Source organism: Carettochelys insculpta, chromosome 2 (assembly GCF_033958435.1).
Source record: "Carettochelys insculpta isolate YL-2023 chromosome 2, ASM3395843v1, whole genome shotgun sequence".
Classification (NCBI taxonomy): Eukaryota; Metazoa; Chordata; order Testudines; family Carettochelyidae; genus Carettochelys; species Carettochelys insculpta.
The window spans coordinates 105,667,374-105,686,329 of record NC_134138.1 but is presented as its reverse complement, the minus strand read 5'-3'; the positions used below and the strand labels follow the sequence as shown (position 1 = coordinate 105,686,329).

Here is an 18,956-nt window from a genome sequence, read left to right as displayed (position 1 = left end):
TGAGCATGCAGCTGGCACCCAAGGAGATGCATCCCTTACGGGTGCCAGATGAACATGCAATGCTCATTCTTTCTCATCACTGGCAGATCAAAGTCAATTTGCCTCATGGCAACACTGCTCGTCCGCGACACCATGAAAAGCTAGAGCAAAAACAAACAAAGGTTATGTCTACACTACAAGATAAATTTTGAATTTATTAAAATCAATTTTGTAACACTGGGTTTCATATATTTGAATTTGAGTATCCTTACCTCCCCACAGATTACTTACAAAGTCGACTCATTGCTGCCACACTCAATCACCAAACATTGACTGTTGCAGTAGTGCACTGTGGGAACCTATCCCGGAGTTCTCTCATCCTCATAGCATTCTGGCTATTTTTGCTGGTGCAGCACAGGGGAAAAATACCCTACAAGTGGTCATGGGTATGTGATGTCATCTTCTCATGTTGCTATAACTAAATTGCTTTTTATAACTAAATTATCAAAGATTTTACAAAAAGCAGCAGATGTCTGTGTGTCTTCTCAACTGGCCCTCCAGCCACTTTTCCTGTGTTAAGGGAGCCAAAGCTTGAAGAAAGAGAAGGATAGAAAAGGTTAGGAAAAAGATTTTTGGCTTTCCACTTCACTACCCAGAGTTGACCAATGTGGGGGATGGGGCTTGCCAAATTTCAACAAGCAAACAGATAGTAAGCTCCATGGGCTAAAGAATTCCCACATAACCCTCCACATCCATGCACTGTATGTCCTGTGGCTGACAAGTAAAAAAAAATTCAAGCCTCAAAATCACGTCTGCCCAATCTGTCCAGCCTCATCAGGACTCAAGTCACAGCAAGTACAAAGATTTTAGGAAGATGTACTCCAAATTGTGCTCTTCCACACAGACCAGCTCCTCCTGCGCAAAAGTGACCTCCAAGCACCTCTTTTGAGGTAACAGTTGAAGATAATGCACCTCTCAATCTGACGGATCCTTCCTCTGTCACTTTTTCCCACCATCTTCACCCTTTCCTCCCAGTCTGAAGCTCTATAACTATGGACCACTCGGTCATTAGCATGGCGTGGCCTAGCTGACGTCCTCCAGCCCTCCACCCCTGCCCTTCCCATCCTTCCCTGTTCTTGTGAGACACTCCTTCCAAGGAAGTCGAAGGTTTGCTCAGACTGAGGGCAATACAGTAGGTTCTGTGTTTCTATCAGAACCGAAAAGGTACTTTTTTTCGCAACTTCCTGATCCCTAAAGCTAAAGGCAGGCCACTGCCCATTCTGAACCGGTGCAGGCTGAATCGACTTCCACATAATATCCCTGGCCTCAATCATCCTATCCCTAGATCTGGGAGATTGGTACATCACCCTCAATCTCAAAGACACTGACTTCCACATTGACATTTTTGAGGATCATATATGCTTCCTTTGGTTCAAATGTGTGTTGGTAGTCGGCAACACAGGGCATAGGTCTGTCCTTACCTGGATGATTGGCTCTTCATGTGTATCTCTTCATCCAAAGTCTGCATGCCCATGTACCACATGCTCCTCCCATGCCATTACTTCAGCCTGTTGATAAACATAGGAAAGTCAAAGTTAGTGTCAATTCAACACATTGGCTGCATCTACACTAGCCAAAAACTTTGAAATGGCCATGCAAATGGCCGTTTCAAAGTTTATTAATGAAGCACTGAAATACATATTCAGCGCCTCATTAGCATGTGGGCGGCCGCGGCACTTCGAAACTGACGTGGCTCGTCCAGACGGGGCTCCTTTTCAAAAGGACCCCGGCTACTTCGAAGTCCCCTTATTCCCATCTGCTCATAGGAATAAGGGAACTTCAAAGTAGCCGGGGTCCTTTCGAAAAGGAGCCCCATCTGGACGAGCCGCACGGTGGCAAGCCGCGTCAATTTCAAAGTGCCGCGGCCGCCCGCGTGCTAATGAGGTGCTAAATATGTATTTCAGCGCTTCATTAGTAAACTTTGAAATGGCCATTTGCATGGCCATTTCCAAGTTTTTGGCTACTGTAGACATGACCATAGAGTTCATAGGGGCAGTACTAGATTTGACTTCAGTGAGGGCCTTCCTCCCCCAGATGGGGTTTTGGGCCCTTGCAAACATTGTGGCTCACTTACACACCTCACCCACCATTAAGGCCATGGTTTGTCTTCAGCTGTTCGGACACATGGCAGCATCCATCTGTGTACTCAGGTAAGCCAGATTACGAATGTGTGCCTTCCATCAGTGGTTCGCAACAGCATACGCCGCATCCAGGCCCCCCATGGACAGGGAAGTGACAGTCCCCAATCAGATCCTCGACACTCTTGCCTGGTCAACAGATCATGCAAATATTATGTTGGAGATACTATTCTGAGTCACTACCCACAGTCTCGTATTGCTACCACCCAAGCTCTTTAACCTTATCTCTAGAGAGAGCTTGTAAACAAACTGTAATGTCTTAATATCTGACCTTTCAGTCTCAAGCACATGCACACAGAACTGCCTGCCTTCTGGGGGACAGGAGTCAGATCATAGTTTTTAAAAAGTGATATTAATAACAAAACCAAGCAGATATACTTGGTAAGTTTTCTTGGTTGGTAGGCGTTAGAGTAATTAAATGGTAGATTGAAGCATAGAGAATTGCTTCCCTGGGACTTAGTTTAAAAGTTAGTGTACAGCAGGATAGATAAATCAGCACAAATGAGACAACAAACCAAAATATAACAAAGATAACCTGACTGTGGCCATCTAAACATTTCCTATTTACTCACATATCTGTTGTTCCAAGATTCAGTCCTTTCCAGGCATGCCTGTTGCTGAAAATCCCATGTCTGGTTCCTGCATTAAATCATCTCTGTATCTCTGCTCTGATCACACAAAAGACTACAGCAGGCAGGTCACATCTGCAATTCATATCTCACATTCTCTCCCCATTGGCTCACCTGACTCCCTGCCAACACATCCTAGAGATTTTCAGGGACCCACTGTAGTTTAGTTAACTAAATGGCTGGATGTGTGGAAAAGTATAGTAGACCTCCCATCCGTCACAGGGGGTTACCACTCCGAGCCCCTACACACTCTTTCGAGCTGGGTATTGGATATGTCAGACCTGGGCTGGCGTGCCTATCTCAGTGATCTCTGGACTCAGGGTATATGGCTTATGGAAGAAGCACCTTTTCCCATAAACATCGAGGAGCTGAGAGTGCACCACACAGCGTGGTCTTCCCTTATCTGAAAGACAGGGTGATTTGGGTATTCACAAACAGCATGGCCATCATGGTCTATGACAAATGTTGGGTGGGGGGAAGGGGCGGGCATGCTTTGTCAAGAAGCGGTCAACCTCTGGAAGTCTTGCATTTAGTACAGTATCTATCTGGAGGCTGATACCTCCCAAGTGCAGGGAATCTCCTGACGAATCAGCTAAGTGGGGAATTCTCTCAATGCATGTGGGCTCTTCACCAGCAACTCAGCAGCCCTTCTGTGAGTGGGGTGCTCTGCAGGTCAACCTCTTCTCTACAACACAGAACACAAAGTGTTGAGCCTTCTGCTCCAGATGATAGGCAGACCCAGGTCCTTGACAGATGCCTTCCTCTTCTGATGGTCATCCACAGGGTCCTGGAGAGGGTGAAGCAAGATAGGTCCAAAATCATCCTAGTTGTGCCAGCATGGCCCCATCAGCATTGGTTTGCCACTTTATTGTGCCTTTGCGGTATGCTCCCTGTGACCCCGCTGCTCTGCCTGGACCTGCTCTCCCAGGACTGTAGCCTCCTCCTCCATCTCACAGCATGGCTGCCCCATGCCTGACACTGGAGGAGCACCCCAACTCCCAAAATGGTTAAACATGTCCTTTCAGGGAACTGTAAGCCACAATCAGGCAGATTTACAAAGCCAAGTGGACCCAGTTTTCAGTATGGGTGCAACAGTGTGGACAATCCCTGATGGAGGCTCACAATAGGCTGTCATTCATTATCTTTTACACCTGAAGGAAGAAAGGTTGTTGCTGTCTTTTGCAATTGTCTTCATCCTGCATTTGGACATGCTATTAATTGTCCAGTGCTTAGCCTCCCTTGCTTCTTCATTCAACCAGAGTACAAGCCTCCTCAGTGGCCTTTCTCCTGAATGTTCCAGTCCTGGATATTTGTAAGGCAGCAGCGTGGTCTTCAGTGCACCCCTTCGCTATGCACAACACCTTGCTGCAACAGGCCTGAGGGGATGCGACCTCCAGAAGAGAGATGTTGGAGTCAGCATGCCATTGAACTCCTCACACTTTTGGATATATTGCTTGCAGTCATTTATGTTGAATGGAGGTGAGCAATCACTTGAAGAGAAGACAGTTACCTGTTCTGTATTTGGTGTTTGAGATGTGTTGCCTATGTCCATTCAACATCCTGCCTTCCTCCTCCACTGTCACAGTTCTTTGGTGAGAAGTAACTGAAAGTGGAAGGGGTCCAGTGGCTCCCCTTATAGTGCAGCATGCACATGCTGTTCCAGGGGGCACCTGGCCTGGCTCCCCTGTGGGTAACGCTAAGGGAAAATATGCCAGCACCAGTGCATGTGACACCTACATTGAATGGACATGAGCAATGCATTTAAAGAATACCAGTTATGAAAATATGGTCTTATCTAATTTGGGTGGATTCTCCAGTGTGGGAGAGTCAAATCTGGATATGCCATCCACCCGATACAGGGACCCCATGAAAATGACAACCCAGCACTCTCCATCACCAGTGTGCAGGAGTAGCATACACCCACCTACACATAATGAGAAAGTTACAAAAGGTCATTGAATATTTTATTTCAATACAGTAGTGAGTCAAGTCACTAATTTAAAATGTAAAATTACTGTCAGGATTAAGTTTTGTAATGGAAAGAAATATAGTTCCTCCCACTTCCCTCTGCCCTTCCGGTATTAATCGAAGATGATTTGTCTGTAAATCAGCTAACACGAGAAAGTTCTAAAGAAAAGGTGATAAAAAGAGCATGGAGAATAGTAGAGAAAACTACCACAGACATGGAGTACACTAAGACTGTGATCCTTGAGGTTGTTAATAGAGAGTGCTGATGAGATTTTGAGTGTTAATGTTAATTGTTTAGTTAGTATAGTTTTTTTTAATGGCAATGCAGCTAGCTCTGTCTCCCCCACATCTTTAAAATGGCTTATCAAACTTTTGCCATCAGTAAAAATCAACCCATGTAATCTGATGTTACTGAATCACAACACAGTATGTTATCTCAAGGTTGTTGAAGTCAGTGCATGCTGTGAACATAATTGGTGAAAGACTCCAGTGCTTTTTAGCACACCCCTGTGGCCATGAAGTGCTTGGCACAGAATTTTTAAACTGGCAAAGGCACCTACGGATATCAAAACTTGAACTTAATGTCATCTCATTTATTACCTGCTAAATTTTCTGATTATGCAGATGTTGTGGTTGATATAATTAATGCAGAGTGCTATTATCACAGTGCATGAAGCGCAACTGTTCAAGCGTTGTTAGCCATTTACGCAAAGCACAGAATTATTTGTTGCATTAACTGTTGCATTCTGATTGCATTTCATTTTGTGCAAAAAGCAAATGTTGATTATTCACATGGTTATATATTGATACTACATTACACACATGCTTCAGGTTTGTGACTCAGAAAAAATTTATACCACAGAGTAAGTACATTTATATCCTTATTTATTTAGCTGTGCCAGCTATGTTCTTTGGTATATTTTCTGTTTGGTATATTTAATTTTCTAAATAATTTTGTATAGCTTATTGAATTAGAATGAATCAATCCATTTTAATGTTTCTGCAGCTTCAAAAATGGTCTAATTTGTGCAAGACACTTATTTTTAAGGACAGAGATACTAAGTATCCTAGAGTTTGTAAAAGTGTTAAGTCTTTTAATGGATCTAGGGTCACCCCCAATGAAGCCTCTCCATCTGAACTCTTAATATTATTTTTATTGTTCTTAGAAGTATGGAAATTTCTGGGCAGAGAGTATGATATTCATTGTAAAGCATGTCCTCTCAGCACATGCTCTAGTTATTTTAGCAATTTTAGTTTCACTCAAAGATGCTCTTCCCTCCTCCCACGTGACATAAACTCTCAATTGCTACCCATAAATAGAATGAAATGAGAAATTATTAAAAATATGTCTAGTGGTTGATTGAAAAGCTTTCCTGGTGTTCTATACAGGAAAAAGCACAGATTGAGTTTCATACTGTTACAATTAGCCAACAGAATTCTAGCTAGGGTGACAATATCTCCCTGTCCCAAATAAGGGACAGGGAGATATGTGGGGAAAGGGTGGCTCACGTAGGGATGCCTTTTTGGCATCCCAAATATGAGACCTTTCCACCCAATATGAGATGGATGGTTACCCTAATTCTAGCTGTACAATAATTAAATTATTACCAGTTTTTTTTCAGTTGACTTCTTGTGATTTACAGAAAAAAGTCCTAACACTGCATTCATTTGTGATAACTGCTTACAAGCCCATGCAGTGTGTGAGTGAACATATTGCTATGATACACAACAAGAGTGTTTGTTTATTTAGTTATACATAATTTATAGAGAGAGACTTTTCTTCGGGTAATCTGTATAGAAGAGTTCTGGGCTTCATTTCACCCACAGAAGAGTATATATTGTAATTTAGATTCTGCTAAAGAAATACTTTTTCATTACCCTTGTTTCCTCAGGGGCCTTGTGTGCATGATGAAGAGTCTGGCCTGTCTCAGATAGGAAAACCTGCCCTTCAGGCTCTATTATATCATTGCCACTTTTATGAACGTTTGAATCAGATGGTGAAGCACTGTTACCTAGGTCGATACACGTTTGATTTGAATTGTTCTGTGGGAAACAGCCTCATAGCAGAAAAGAATGTCATAAATGGTAAGGGACATTATTTATAATTCAGTGGTATATTTTAAGTCAAACTCTCTTCTAACTTGGAATTCACCTTTTGGTGTTCTTATAAAACTTCATGCTTATTCGTTGCAACTGTTATTTTAAATTGTATGTATACTTAGAGTACTGTATCATGCATAGAATAAACTTAGAAATGTTTGTCTCTCAATTTCAGTTCACCCAGTCTAGTGTCCTAGAGACAAGTATGTGTTTTGCAAATGTGTTAATAGAAGTTATAGATGGAAAATACCTGATAGATCATCCAGTCCATCTTCCTTGAAAAGGGAAAGATGAGGAAAAATAGTTAATTCACTTTTAAGAGGTATGACTTTGCAGACAATAGCAGTGAGAAACCTCAAAGAGGCATTGACTGTGAGGCCTGTTCTTAAAAGTGAGGTGGTCTTCATAGCCTCTTGAGAGGACCCAATTTGTGCATCTTAAGGCACCTCTGCAAGGGCTCTTAATAGAAGGCTGGTATTCAGATTTATGCTGACATATGACATAGCAAGGAATATTGTTTGGTGATTATAGAATATTATTTAGCATCTGTGGAAATCAGTTTTCATTGACTTTGGTGGGTAAATGATTGAACTCATACTGATGCAAGATGCAAAAGTAGAGTTAGCTAAGACTCCATATATAGGTTGTCCAACACCATTTTGCTAGTTTGCTATAGTATCTCTTTTGCTACAGCATTGCACAGAGTCAGAGAATGTGCGTTGAGGATCTTAGCAGGGAAATTATTATACACAACTTCAAAATCATTAGTTCTTATGCAAATTTCCAGTAGGACAGCACCCTTCTTTGTGTCTTGTATTAATGTACTTAGAACTGCTCTATACCACAGAAGGGTTCTTACAAATCAGAAACATATTTTTTGGAAATTTTCTGTCTAAAATCATTTTAGAGTCATTGTTATCTTACTACTTTCCTCACATTACATTTCTTTATAATTTCTCACAGTAGCTTCCTCTTGCCTATTCCTGAAACTATGAATTTCATGGTGTTTCATGTATTTTCCGTACTTACATTCTATAGTGACTTGAAAGAAGTTCACCCAAGGTACAAAATGCCTGTTTCTAAGGGAAGAAGACAAACCAACATCTATCATGGACACTTATTTGTTTTTTACTGCTGCTGTAGTATTTAGTATTTTGGATATGTAACCATACAGCCTTGTGCTGCATGAAGCTAGGCTTATTAGGTTTGGTAATTATTTTGAAGGGGAATTGCAAAGGAAAGCCTACTGTAATACCATGCAGTGTGGTATTGATGACAGTACATAGCACTTTTCATTCCCTGTCCATGTTTCTTCACCTCTCTGGGGTCCTAAGAATGTGTGGGGATTTGGAGAAAGTGGTGGAGGGAACGGAGGTGGTTGAAGCACCAGACCACTTTTTATAGCCTTGCTCTTAGAATAATGGCATATACCAAGGTAGGGGGCTCAGAGGAGATCACATGCACTCCTACAGCCTCTGCTAGTTAAAAGATCCACTCTTTGAGCTGCCCTCAACTGTTACATCCGCTGAATAAGAATAACCTTCCTTTCCTGAGTAACTTTATTACCTTGGTTGATTATATCTTCCTTTCTATGTTTTCTGTACCTTTTCCCCCCATAAAGAAAAAATTTCAAAACCGAATAGTTCAAAAGTTTGCTATTATTTCTTCTTTCTGCAGATTATGAGGACTCAATTACTCTTTGGGGAGTTCCATCCAATCAAAGCCAATCTTCACATTCTCAATCAACATCTGACACAATGGTAAATGCCAACATAGTACATGAATATTACATTTGATATTGTTAATATTGCATTTTCAAGAAAATGGATAAAAATGTAAATGCAGAAACTGTAAAAATGGCAAAATTAAGCTATGCAATCATCAAGCTTTACACTTGTTTAGTTTTAGTAAATTCAATAAAACCTCTTCATCTAGTCACATATTCAAGTTCAGAAGTAGTGGCTTAATTTGCCCAGTTAAATATTCAGGTGAGCTTTAATTCTGGAGCCTTCTGCATCTGATGAGTTGTACATTTCTCTGTTGGGTAAATCCAAATGAAGTCATTTATAACTACACTTCCCAATTTTTCGCTTTGTCCAAACTATACTTTCACAGTGACCCTATCTTTACTTTATGGTGTTGCAACAGAATAATGTATCACAAAATCATGACAGTGTGTCAGAATATCATTACATGCAGGTGCAATAATCACAATTTTGGGGGCCTCCAGAATATTTTGAGAATATATGAAAATTCCATGTGCAATGTTTGCAAGAGACAGAATTGCTGTGTTAAAATTGATAGAACTTCAAAACGGCAAGACACTTAAATTTTTTTCTGGCTAGAAAGATGATAATTGTAATACACAACTTCAAGCATACACTGTCCCTCAAGATATCAAATGTAAAAGCAGGAGAAATTGAAATGGCTTCTCAAGGCTCAAAACAGGAATTCACAGGTTCTCTGAAATGAATGAAAAAAAAAGTACAACACTAATATCTAAGTTTTACACATCTTGTATACTCAGCTTTTCCTAAATAGCTCAGAAGGTTGTCAGATGTTGCACAAATTGTTTGGCAAAAATGTAGTTCAGTAAACTTAAAATGATAAAAAGATACAAAAGAAAACCTTTAAAGGTTTTAATGTGAGCACCCTAGATAAAACTAGCTGTGTGGGGAACATACATGCCTTATTATCTAGAACTTTCGGCTAAGTCTGTATTTCAGAAAGCCACCAGAGCAGGTGCACAGAAGTAGTGGAGATCTGTACAACAAGATTCATATCTGTTTTGAAAGAGGGGACCTTTGTGCTACCTGCAATAGAATTAAAGTGGTACTTGGTCTACCATATAAAAAAGACCACAATCTGAAATAAAAAGATGGTACTATTTTGACTGACAGGCAAAAACAACTTGATTGATGGACCATCTTGACTGAGCATTACAAGGAACTCTGTTCAAAAGATGCCATAATCTGTGATATTGCCATAGTTGCCATTCCCCTCCTTCCGGTGATACAGAAGTTGGACAAAACAAAGTTGGAAGTGTAAAGAAGGGTATCAAATAGCTTGTTCCTGGGAAGGCAGCAGGTAGTGATCAGACAACTCCATAATTCTTAAAGGCAGGGATGTGAAAGTTTGCAAGTGACATGTATGCACTTCTTCGAGTGATTGCTCATGTGAATTCAACAGAGGTGTGTGTGCTCACTACATGCACCAGTGCCAGAAGATTTTTCCCTTAGCAGTGCCCTTAGGGGACTGGTTCTAGACTTCCTCCTGCCCCAAAGTGGCATGTATATGTCTTGCTATATAGGGTGCTTCTGGTCCACTTTCTTGTTACTTCCTTTTGGCTGCCAGTGACGGTGCTTGAAACTGTGTGCTCAGCTTAGACCTTACCTTAGCATAGTGCTCCCTCATTTTTCACTTGTAAATAGTTCTTTGTTTTGTCAAGTACATGTAAATAGTTGTAGATAGATGTAGATTAGTGCTGTTAGTCCCCTGTTTTGGATTTAGTCTGGGGATGGGGCATGCCCCGCTCCCCGGCTTCATAGCCTGTGCATCATGTTGTAGGCCTGTACCCTTGACCTTCCCTGATCAGCAAGGCCCTGCAAAGAATGAAGCAGGAGGATAATCCTTGCCTTGCCAGTTTGGCCATGCTAACACTGCTTCAGCACCTTAATGAGCCTTGTTGCCCAGCTGTTCCACTCTCTGCCCCTGTGTGTGGACCTTCTGTCACATGACCAGGGGCATCAGCTTTATCCAGACATTCAGCTGCTCCATCTCATGGTGTGGCTGCTTCCTGGCTGACCCCAATGAGCAAGTGTGCTCTCTAGACATCAGGTGGGTGCTTCTTGAAAGCAGATGACACTCCACTTGGTGTGCTTACACCACCAAATGGAAGCGGTTTTCCACCTGGGCCTCCCGGAAAGGTTTAAACCTGATTGAGGTACCACTTCCTTGCAAACAAGCGAGAGTTCATGGTAGGGTCACTAGGCCCAGGCCCTGGTTTGGGCCAGGGTAACAAACAATTCAGGTAAGTGTCCTTGCAAGATGGAGGACCAGTAAACCCAGCCGTGTGCCTAGAACAGCAAGAGGGGGAGACTGACACGCACATGTTAGGAGTTGCAGGGAGGGTGCAGGCCCACCCACTCAGTTACACCCCAGCCCATGGTTCTACTTCTAGCAGAGAGGTCTGCCACTGGTGTCAGTGGAGATCCATGCTGAAACACGCTGACCCAGCTATCCCTGGACCACTTCTAAACTCCCACCTGAAGTCATACCTTGCTGGGTATCTGGTTAAGTCTCCTCTAGGTTTGGATAGAGCGTGGTCTCTATCCTGGCTGGTTGCTGCTCCTCAGTGAGGTCTAGCTGTGGGCCCAACAGGCTGAGTCAGTCTTCAGCTTTTTGCAAGCCTTAGTCAGCCCCCCAGGCTGGAAGCTCAAGATCCAGCATCTGGCATCTCTGGTGTCTGGACCCCAGTTAGGCCCCTGCTCATTACAAGTACAAGTTTAAGGGACTCCTCTTGGTTCCACCTGTATAGCGTCTCTGTCCATTCCCTCAGCCTGTTCCCCACTTGGATAGAGAGTGGTGCTCCCAGACCATCACTTCCTGGAGATCTCTTTTGCTCTGTTATCTCAGGGCTTTATTTCAGATATCATAGTCTTCCAGTCTGTTTATCAAATGGAGCTGTCCAAGGTGCTACCACTCCCTCTAGCAGGCAGTCACCCAGACTTCACCACTTGAGGTCTTCAGAACCACTGATTGCTGCTCTGTTCTCCAGCTCCTTTTATAAACCCCCAGATTGGCTGCTTCCTCTACAGCCACTCTAGCCTGCTTGGAGAACTTCTTTATGGCTTCTCTGGGGTGGAGTGTGGCTAGGTGATGAGTCTCTAGCAGGGGGCTTCAGGGTCTGATCCAACCCAACACACCTTCATTTTGCACTGTTGCAAGAAAAAAAGCCATGAACAATAGGCATCTCTCTGTGGCACTAGTTGACCTGCAAGAGGCCTTTGATGCAGTTAGTAGTAATAGCAGTTATAAGATCTTGTTGAAAATTCACTGTTCACAGAAGGTGAACAGTTGAAGAAGTTCCACAAGTGAATGAAGGCAACCATCCAGTATGAAACTGAAACCTTATCAGAGTTTAATAGTTCTCCTTTTACGAAGGGAGGCTGTGTCTTACTGTCCACTGGCTTTATTATCTTCTTTTTTTCTTCTTAAGTATGCTTATTGAAATGATTGTCTGGCATACTAGTTGAATCAGATGATTCCAGCGCATAAGGTATAGCATCCAGTTTACTGTTTGGCATCTGCTTTTCATAGATGATACTCTGTTCATCTTTGTCACCTGTAGATAGTGATGAACTGGTTCTCTGATGAATCCATCAAGTTCGGCATTGTAATTGATATTAAAAATTAAGCTATCATGCCACAAGGTGTCAACCCCCCCCCACTTCCCCTAAAATCTGTGTCAGTAGTGAAACTCAGGATAGTATGGATCACTTATGCTATTTTGTCTCAATTCTTACCAGCTCAATTAACCTTGAAAAGGAGGTTGATGCTAGAACTGGCAAAATTTCTGTTTTTTGCCAGTTTAACCTCATATTTGGAACAAGAGTTTGCTACCCTAAAAACAAAGGTGTGTGTTTGTCAGGCTTGTGTCCTCAGTAACTTCCTTTATAATAGTGAAAGATGGATTATATACTCCAAGCAAGAGCAGAGATTGAACATTTTCAGCCTTCACTATCTGGCTGTAAACATATGTGCATCTTTTAATTAGACCTTTCATCTAATTATCTAATTACAAGTACCAAGAAAAAAACTACTCCAGACCTACCAGTTCTCATGCTTTCCCCACCACACCTGAGGGAGACCCTCGATATCTTTGTTGCTGAGGAACTCCAATGAGTACTAAGGATTCAGCAAACTATTTTCTGTCTTCCAAGGATTTTTTTTTCTCTTGAGCAAGTCTGAAGTCCCCATCGCTAATGGGATAGGTGATAGATTCTTGTCCCTGATTCTTAAGCTGTCAGTTAAGACCTCTTTGCAAGGGATCTGCCATCCATTTTGAGTCTTGATCTGTGCATAAGAAATATGTTTCTATGATCTTCTACACATTTATCTCCAGCTATGCACTGGGCAATGAAGAGCCTTGTGTTCTCAGGACACCTTCCACAGCATGGCTTTTGACCAAAAGGAGAGGACAGACTAGAAAAATAATTGTCTTTTAATTATCATGTGCACAAGGAGTAAATAGAAATCAAGGGAAAAAAAAAGTGGATGGAGTCCAAAAGTTGTCTAGTGGTCATCTGTTTCTACAACGTTTTAGTGTCTCCCACAAAGAAGGGAAGATGCACTGTGGCTCATAGGAGCAATGCAGCTTATTAGGATAAGGAAAATTTTCCATTTAGTGTCAGTCCTTTTTTCAAGGGGCATGGAAAACACCTAACAAAGGGGACAAGGCTCTGTTGGCAATCTCTGAAATTCTACTGGATCATAGAAACTTCTTCCTTCATCTCTACACAAAGCCAGTGTAACACTTGTACTCCACATAAAGGATGTTTACTATAGACAAAAAGAAGCCATTCTTAGAAGCTTCTTCAGATTCCCTGGTAGCTTTATTTGCAGTCCCCTGTTTCACTAGAGCCACAATATTATGGTACAACAAGTTTAAAACCATCAATCTTGATAATAAACTTGCATTAGGGGAAATATCCGTAGCTACTGCATTTGTGGGTTTATTAAATTGATAGAAAGAGTTGTAGCTAATTCAGGACCTGGTTATCACCTCTGCCTGTAGCAGATAGCTATTTAAAGCACATTCTTCGTGTTTCAAACTGTCTGATCAACTAGTGTGTGAGAGAGTCATAAGATGATATCTGAGAATATGGGTAGGCTAAAGTTCCTCGCTCCAGTGGAGTTCTAAGGGTACTGCAGACCCTAAGGCAATGACAGAAGTTCCTTTTTAGACAGATCCAAAGTCCACTGAAGTTAGTCGGTCTGTTTTCAATGATATCAGAAGGCCTTGTGTTCTTATGTAGAGAAAGAGAAGAGAATCCTTTTCTTTGAAGTGTGAAACCTGGATATGGAACACCCAAATGGAATCCAGATCAGGTAGCAAGTCCATTCAGTACGTCCAGTCCAAACAGTTCCTGTGACTCCAACCAGAAGTAGGTCTAAGAGCAGTCTATCCCACTGTTCAGATGCCTGGTTCCAGCTGACTACAGTTTGGTGGGCAACGTGAAAAAGAGCCTGACATCATTTGTTCATTATCTCCAAGTTTGAGAGACAAGAAACATCAGACTGTCTGTGAAGAATATGAGAGCTATCTGTATTTTCTATGAACATTGTGGGAATCTACTTCTGTTTGTTTTTTAGTGGGTGACAGCTATAAGGAAGCTGGAGGGTTACCTCAGTGGTATGGTGTTCAGTAGAATGACAAGAAAGGAGGACAGTGAATGTAGTTATCCCTGGTACTCAACCTACACTGTAGGTGCCAGTGGTTTTGTAAGTTGACCCATGCCATGGTCTGATCAGCAGGCAGGTTGGTGATCCTGAAGGGAGTGGTAAAAACTTGAGTTAGGAAAGATTCTGTAATCTAAGCAACACACACTGGCTACGTCGACACTAGAAGCATCTGTCTACAGAAGTTACTGTCAGAAGAGATGTTCTGACAAAACTTCTGTCATCAGATCCTGTCCGCACATAAAAGCAGATTCGTCTTTTGATCTGCTCTGTCAACAAAAGGGCCGCCCAGAGCGTCTACACAGCTTTTCTGTCAACAGTTTCTGTCAACAAAACACAGTTTGTATGTAGATGCTCCCTGAGTTTTGTCTACAGAACTCTCTAGTGCAGATGTAGCCACTGATGGTGGGGCTGAGGAGGGAAGTAAGACTGTTCCAGAGGCAGCATTTGTAGTGGACAATGTGATTCTCACAGTCATAGTGCTTGGGCTACGGTCTGGCTTAGCATTTAAACTGGCAAAGAAGGGGAAAGATGAGGTAAGACAATGCATGTAGGTTTTTGATATTTGTTACCCTTCTTTTTGCTTCTAATACATCTATGATTAAATTATACTGCTTCAAAAAAGCTGTTTTCTGACATTGCTTTTTTTAATGTTTCTGGTCACAGCTTCTGGAGAGGGTTCCACTGTAGGAGCCAAATCGAGTTATACCTCATAGTGCAAGTAACAATATTTAGTAAATAGTACTCATGTAGTGCAGTGATGGAGTCTAAAAATTAGATGAACAATAGCATTTTGCTCTGAGAGGAGTGAAAGTTTCGCTTGAAATGATGTCCACAGAGAAAAAGAGACTGAGACTGGCAATCATACTGTGGTGAAGACAACATGAGCTGCTACAGTATAAGTGCTTCAGTGATTCAGATTATTTTCCAAGGTGTATGAAAAAAATCATGACTTACGGAAGAAAAATAGAATAGGTTTGGGGGGTTTCCAATATGTCGAAAGTCTAGCAGTCAAAAAGGCTAAATGCCGTAGCACATCTGTACTCCTTCATTAGGGTTTGCAGTAACGGGACAATCATAAAATCACAGAACACTTGAACTGGAAGGGACCTCAAAAAGTTATCGAGTCTAGTTCCCTGCCCTCTTGGCAGGAACACACACCATCTAGATCATCCCTGTTAGGTATCTATCTAACCTGCTCTTAAATATTTCCAGTGATGGAGATTCCACAACCTCCCTAGGTAACTTATTCCAGTGTTTAACCACCCTGGCAGTTAGGAAGTTTTTCCTAATATCTAATCTAAACCTCTCTTGCTGCAGTTTAAACCCATTGCTCCTTGTCCTATCATCAGAGCCCAAGGAGAACAATTTTTCTTCCTCCTCCTTGTAACCCTCTTTGAGATACTTGAAAACCACTATCATGTCCCTTCTAAGTCTTCTCTTTCCTAAACTAAACAAGCCCAATTATTTCAGTCTTCCCTCATAAATCATGTTTTCTAGACCTTTACTTACATAAGAACATAAGAATGGCCATACTACTTATTCTTGTTGCTCTTCTCTGGACCTTTTCCAGTTTCTCCACCTTTTTCTTGTAATGTGGTGGCCAGAACTGGACACAGTACTCCAATATAGGCCTACTGAGTGGTGAGTAGAGTGGAATAATGACTTCTCGTGTCTTGCTCACAGTACTCCTGTTAATACATCCCAGAATCATGTTTGCTTGTTTGGCAACAGCATCACACTTGTTGTCCACTGTGACCCTTAGGTCCATTTCCGCAGTACTCCTTCCTAGGGAGTTGCTTCTCATTCTATCTTGTATGAAGCTGATTGTTTTTTCCTAAGTGGAGTATTTTGCATATGTCCTTATTAAACTTCATCCTGTTTACCTTAGACCATTTCTCCAGTTTGTCCAGATCATTCTGACTTATGAGCCTATCCTTCAAAGCAGTTGCTACACCTCCTGGCTTGTTGTTATCTGCAAACTTAATAAGCATACTGTCTATGCCAATATCTAAATTGTTGATGAAGATATTGAATAGAACTGGTCCCAGAACAGATCCCTGTGGAACCCCACTTGTTATGCCCTTCCAGCACGACTGCGAACCATTAATAACTACTCTTTGAGAACAGTTATGCACCCACCTGCTTAGTTTATTGATAAGACGATCATGCGTGAACATGTCAAATGCCTTACTGAAGTCTAGATATACCACATCCACTGCCTCTCCCTTATCCACATGCCTTGTTACCCTGTCAGAAAAAACTGTGAGATTAGTCTGGCATGATTTGTTCTCTAGAAATCCATGCTGACTGTTGTCTATCAACTTATTATCATCCAGATGTTTTCAGATGAATTCCTTAATTATTTGCTCCATTATCTTTCCGAGCACAGAAGTTAAATACTAATTCTGGAACTTTTCCTTGCAACAAGCCGTGTTGCCAACTTTGTCCACATATCTATTCTGGAGATACTATTGCTGGACCTAACCATGTTAATTACAGAATCACGGGCACATTCTCCTATTCCTCAACTAGCATCATATATGCCATCATGTGCCAGCAATGTCCACGTACCACATATATAGGACAGACTGCAAACGCTCTTCAACAAAGAATGAGTGGACATAGAACAGATATCAAAAATTTCCACATATGCAAACCTGTAAACCAGCACTTTAATGGAGTGGGCCATTCTGTTAAAGACCTGAAAGCTTGTGTTCTACTGAAAAGGGACTTGGACAACTGTCTACAAGATGGAATGCTCAGAACTAATATTCATATTCAAATTTGACACATTTGACAATTTGACACATTCACACATGGTTTGAACAGGGACAGAAATTACCCTGACCCATTATAAGGACTCTTTTACATACTTTGATGTTTTATCTAACTCTTAACTTCCCCACCCCACACCCCTTTCCCTCCCCCGTCACAATATCCCTCTGCTCTTCTGATTTGTCCTCCTTGATAACATTTTTTCTGATTTGTCAACTTTAACAATTTTTGGACTTCTGTGCTTTATATATTGAGTCTGTTCTGGTAAGGCTATGATCTGAAGAAGTGGGTCTGTCCCATGAAAGCTCATCACCTAATAAATTATTTTGTTAGTCTTTAAAATGCTATGACTGCATTTTTTGTTTTGATAGAACACAGACTAACACGGCTATTTCTCTGTCACTATGAAGAAGTGTTTCAAGAGAAGATTTAGCTTGGCGGTTTGAGCATTGGCCTACTAAACTTAGGGTTGTGAGTTCAATCCTTGAGGAGGCCATTGATGTCAGGGACGGTGCTTGGCCCTGCCAAGAGGGTAGGGGGCTTGACTAGATGACCTCCCAAGGTCCCTTCCAGCTTTAGGAGATGTGTACCTCTAAATCATACTTATACTTGATTTTGGGAAGATTTATGCAGGCATATACATTTAAGAAGACAAGTAGCCTCATGTTCAGTTCAGTGGGACTGCTCACATGTTGGAAGTTAAGCACCTAGATGTTACTTTCCAGGATCAGAGCATGTTTTCAAAAACTGTCCATTTACGTCACGTGGAAGAATATAGACAGCTAGTGTAATGTTCACAGCCAAGGCTGTGTCTACACTGCATTCCTCTTTCAAAAGAGGCATGCAAATGAGGGAAATTGAAAATGCAAATGAGGTGCAGATTTACATTTCTGGGACCTCATTTGCACATTCTTTTGAAAGGGCTTATTTCGAAAGAAGAAAAGCAGTGCAGATGTGGCTCTTTTGAAAGTAAACCCCATCTTGAAAAGAACCCTTCCCATAAAAAAAAGTGAAGAAGCGTTCTTTCGAAGATGGGGTTTACTTTCGAAAGAGCCGCATCTACGCTACTTTTCTTCTTTCAAAAGAAACTTTCTAAAGAATGCGCAAATGAGGCTCCAGAAATGTGAATCTGTGCCTCATTTGAATTTTCAATTTCCCTCATTTGCACTCCTCTTTCAAAAGAGGTACGCAAGTATAGACACAGCCCAACTGTGTGTGTCTACTCTAACTGGTAAGGGAGTAGATTCTTGCTTACTTCTACCTCTGGTTAGCCGCATTAATCTGAATGTTTAACTATATTCATTAGAGATTAAATCAAAAGACGTAAAGTAAAAATAAGTTCTGTCGCAGCTTGGTTTAGTCAATTTTCCACAGTTGAAAAGGTTTTGTGAAGGGCTGAGGTATAACTAATGATATGTCACGACAACTGAGCACATGTTGCCAGCACTGTGGAACTCCAGGTGCAGCCACGTTTTGTTTATGTAATTTCAGGGAACCCATTTTTGAATACTAAAAACACACACGCTTTCATTCTGTCTTCTATTCCTGAAACACTTTGCTCCTGAAAAATTAGCAGTCTTCGGGTTAACAATAAACACCATAATGCTAAAGAAGTGACTCAATTGCTTTGCTTTTATCCTAGATCCTTTCTGCATCACCATCAATGGAAAGTGCTGATGAGTTGCAGGTACCTGCCCCACTAGCATCAGTTTGTTTTGTCCCTGAAATATTGGTTGACCGGCTCAAGGCTCAAGGTAAAACAGATCTGAGTTTAGTTTTTAAATGTATCCATGGACATAAACATTTGGTTTGGGGTTCGGGTAGGTTAGCAATATTGTATCAG

The 18,956-nt window shown here is 41.6% G+C and overlaps 1 protein-coding gene across 6 annotated transcripts in view; it reads left to right on the top strand.

The window, feature by feature from the left end:
- RTTN (rotatin) overlaps window positions 1-18,956 on the top strand; it is a 194,422-nt gene that overhangs the window by 117,751 nt on the left and 57,715 nt on the right. For all 6 annotated transcript variants that reach the window (XR_012644470.1, XM_074987517.1, XM_074987516.1 and 3 more), the window contains 3 exons: window positions 6,667-6,859; window positions 8,552-8,634; window positions 18,756-18,867. Coding sequence is in view for 5 of the 6 variants with exons in the window: in XM_074987517.1 (XP_074843618.1) it covers window positions 6,667-6,859; window positions 8,552-8,634; window positions 18,756-18,867 (388 nt within the window). In the remaining variant the exon portion in view is untranslated. The remainder of the gene's footprint in view (window positions 1-6,666; window positions 6,860-8,551; window positions 8,635-18,755; window positions 18,868-18,956) is intronic.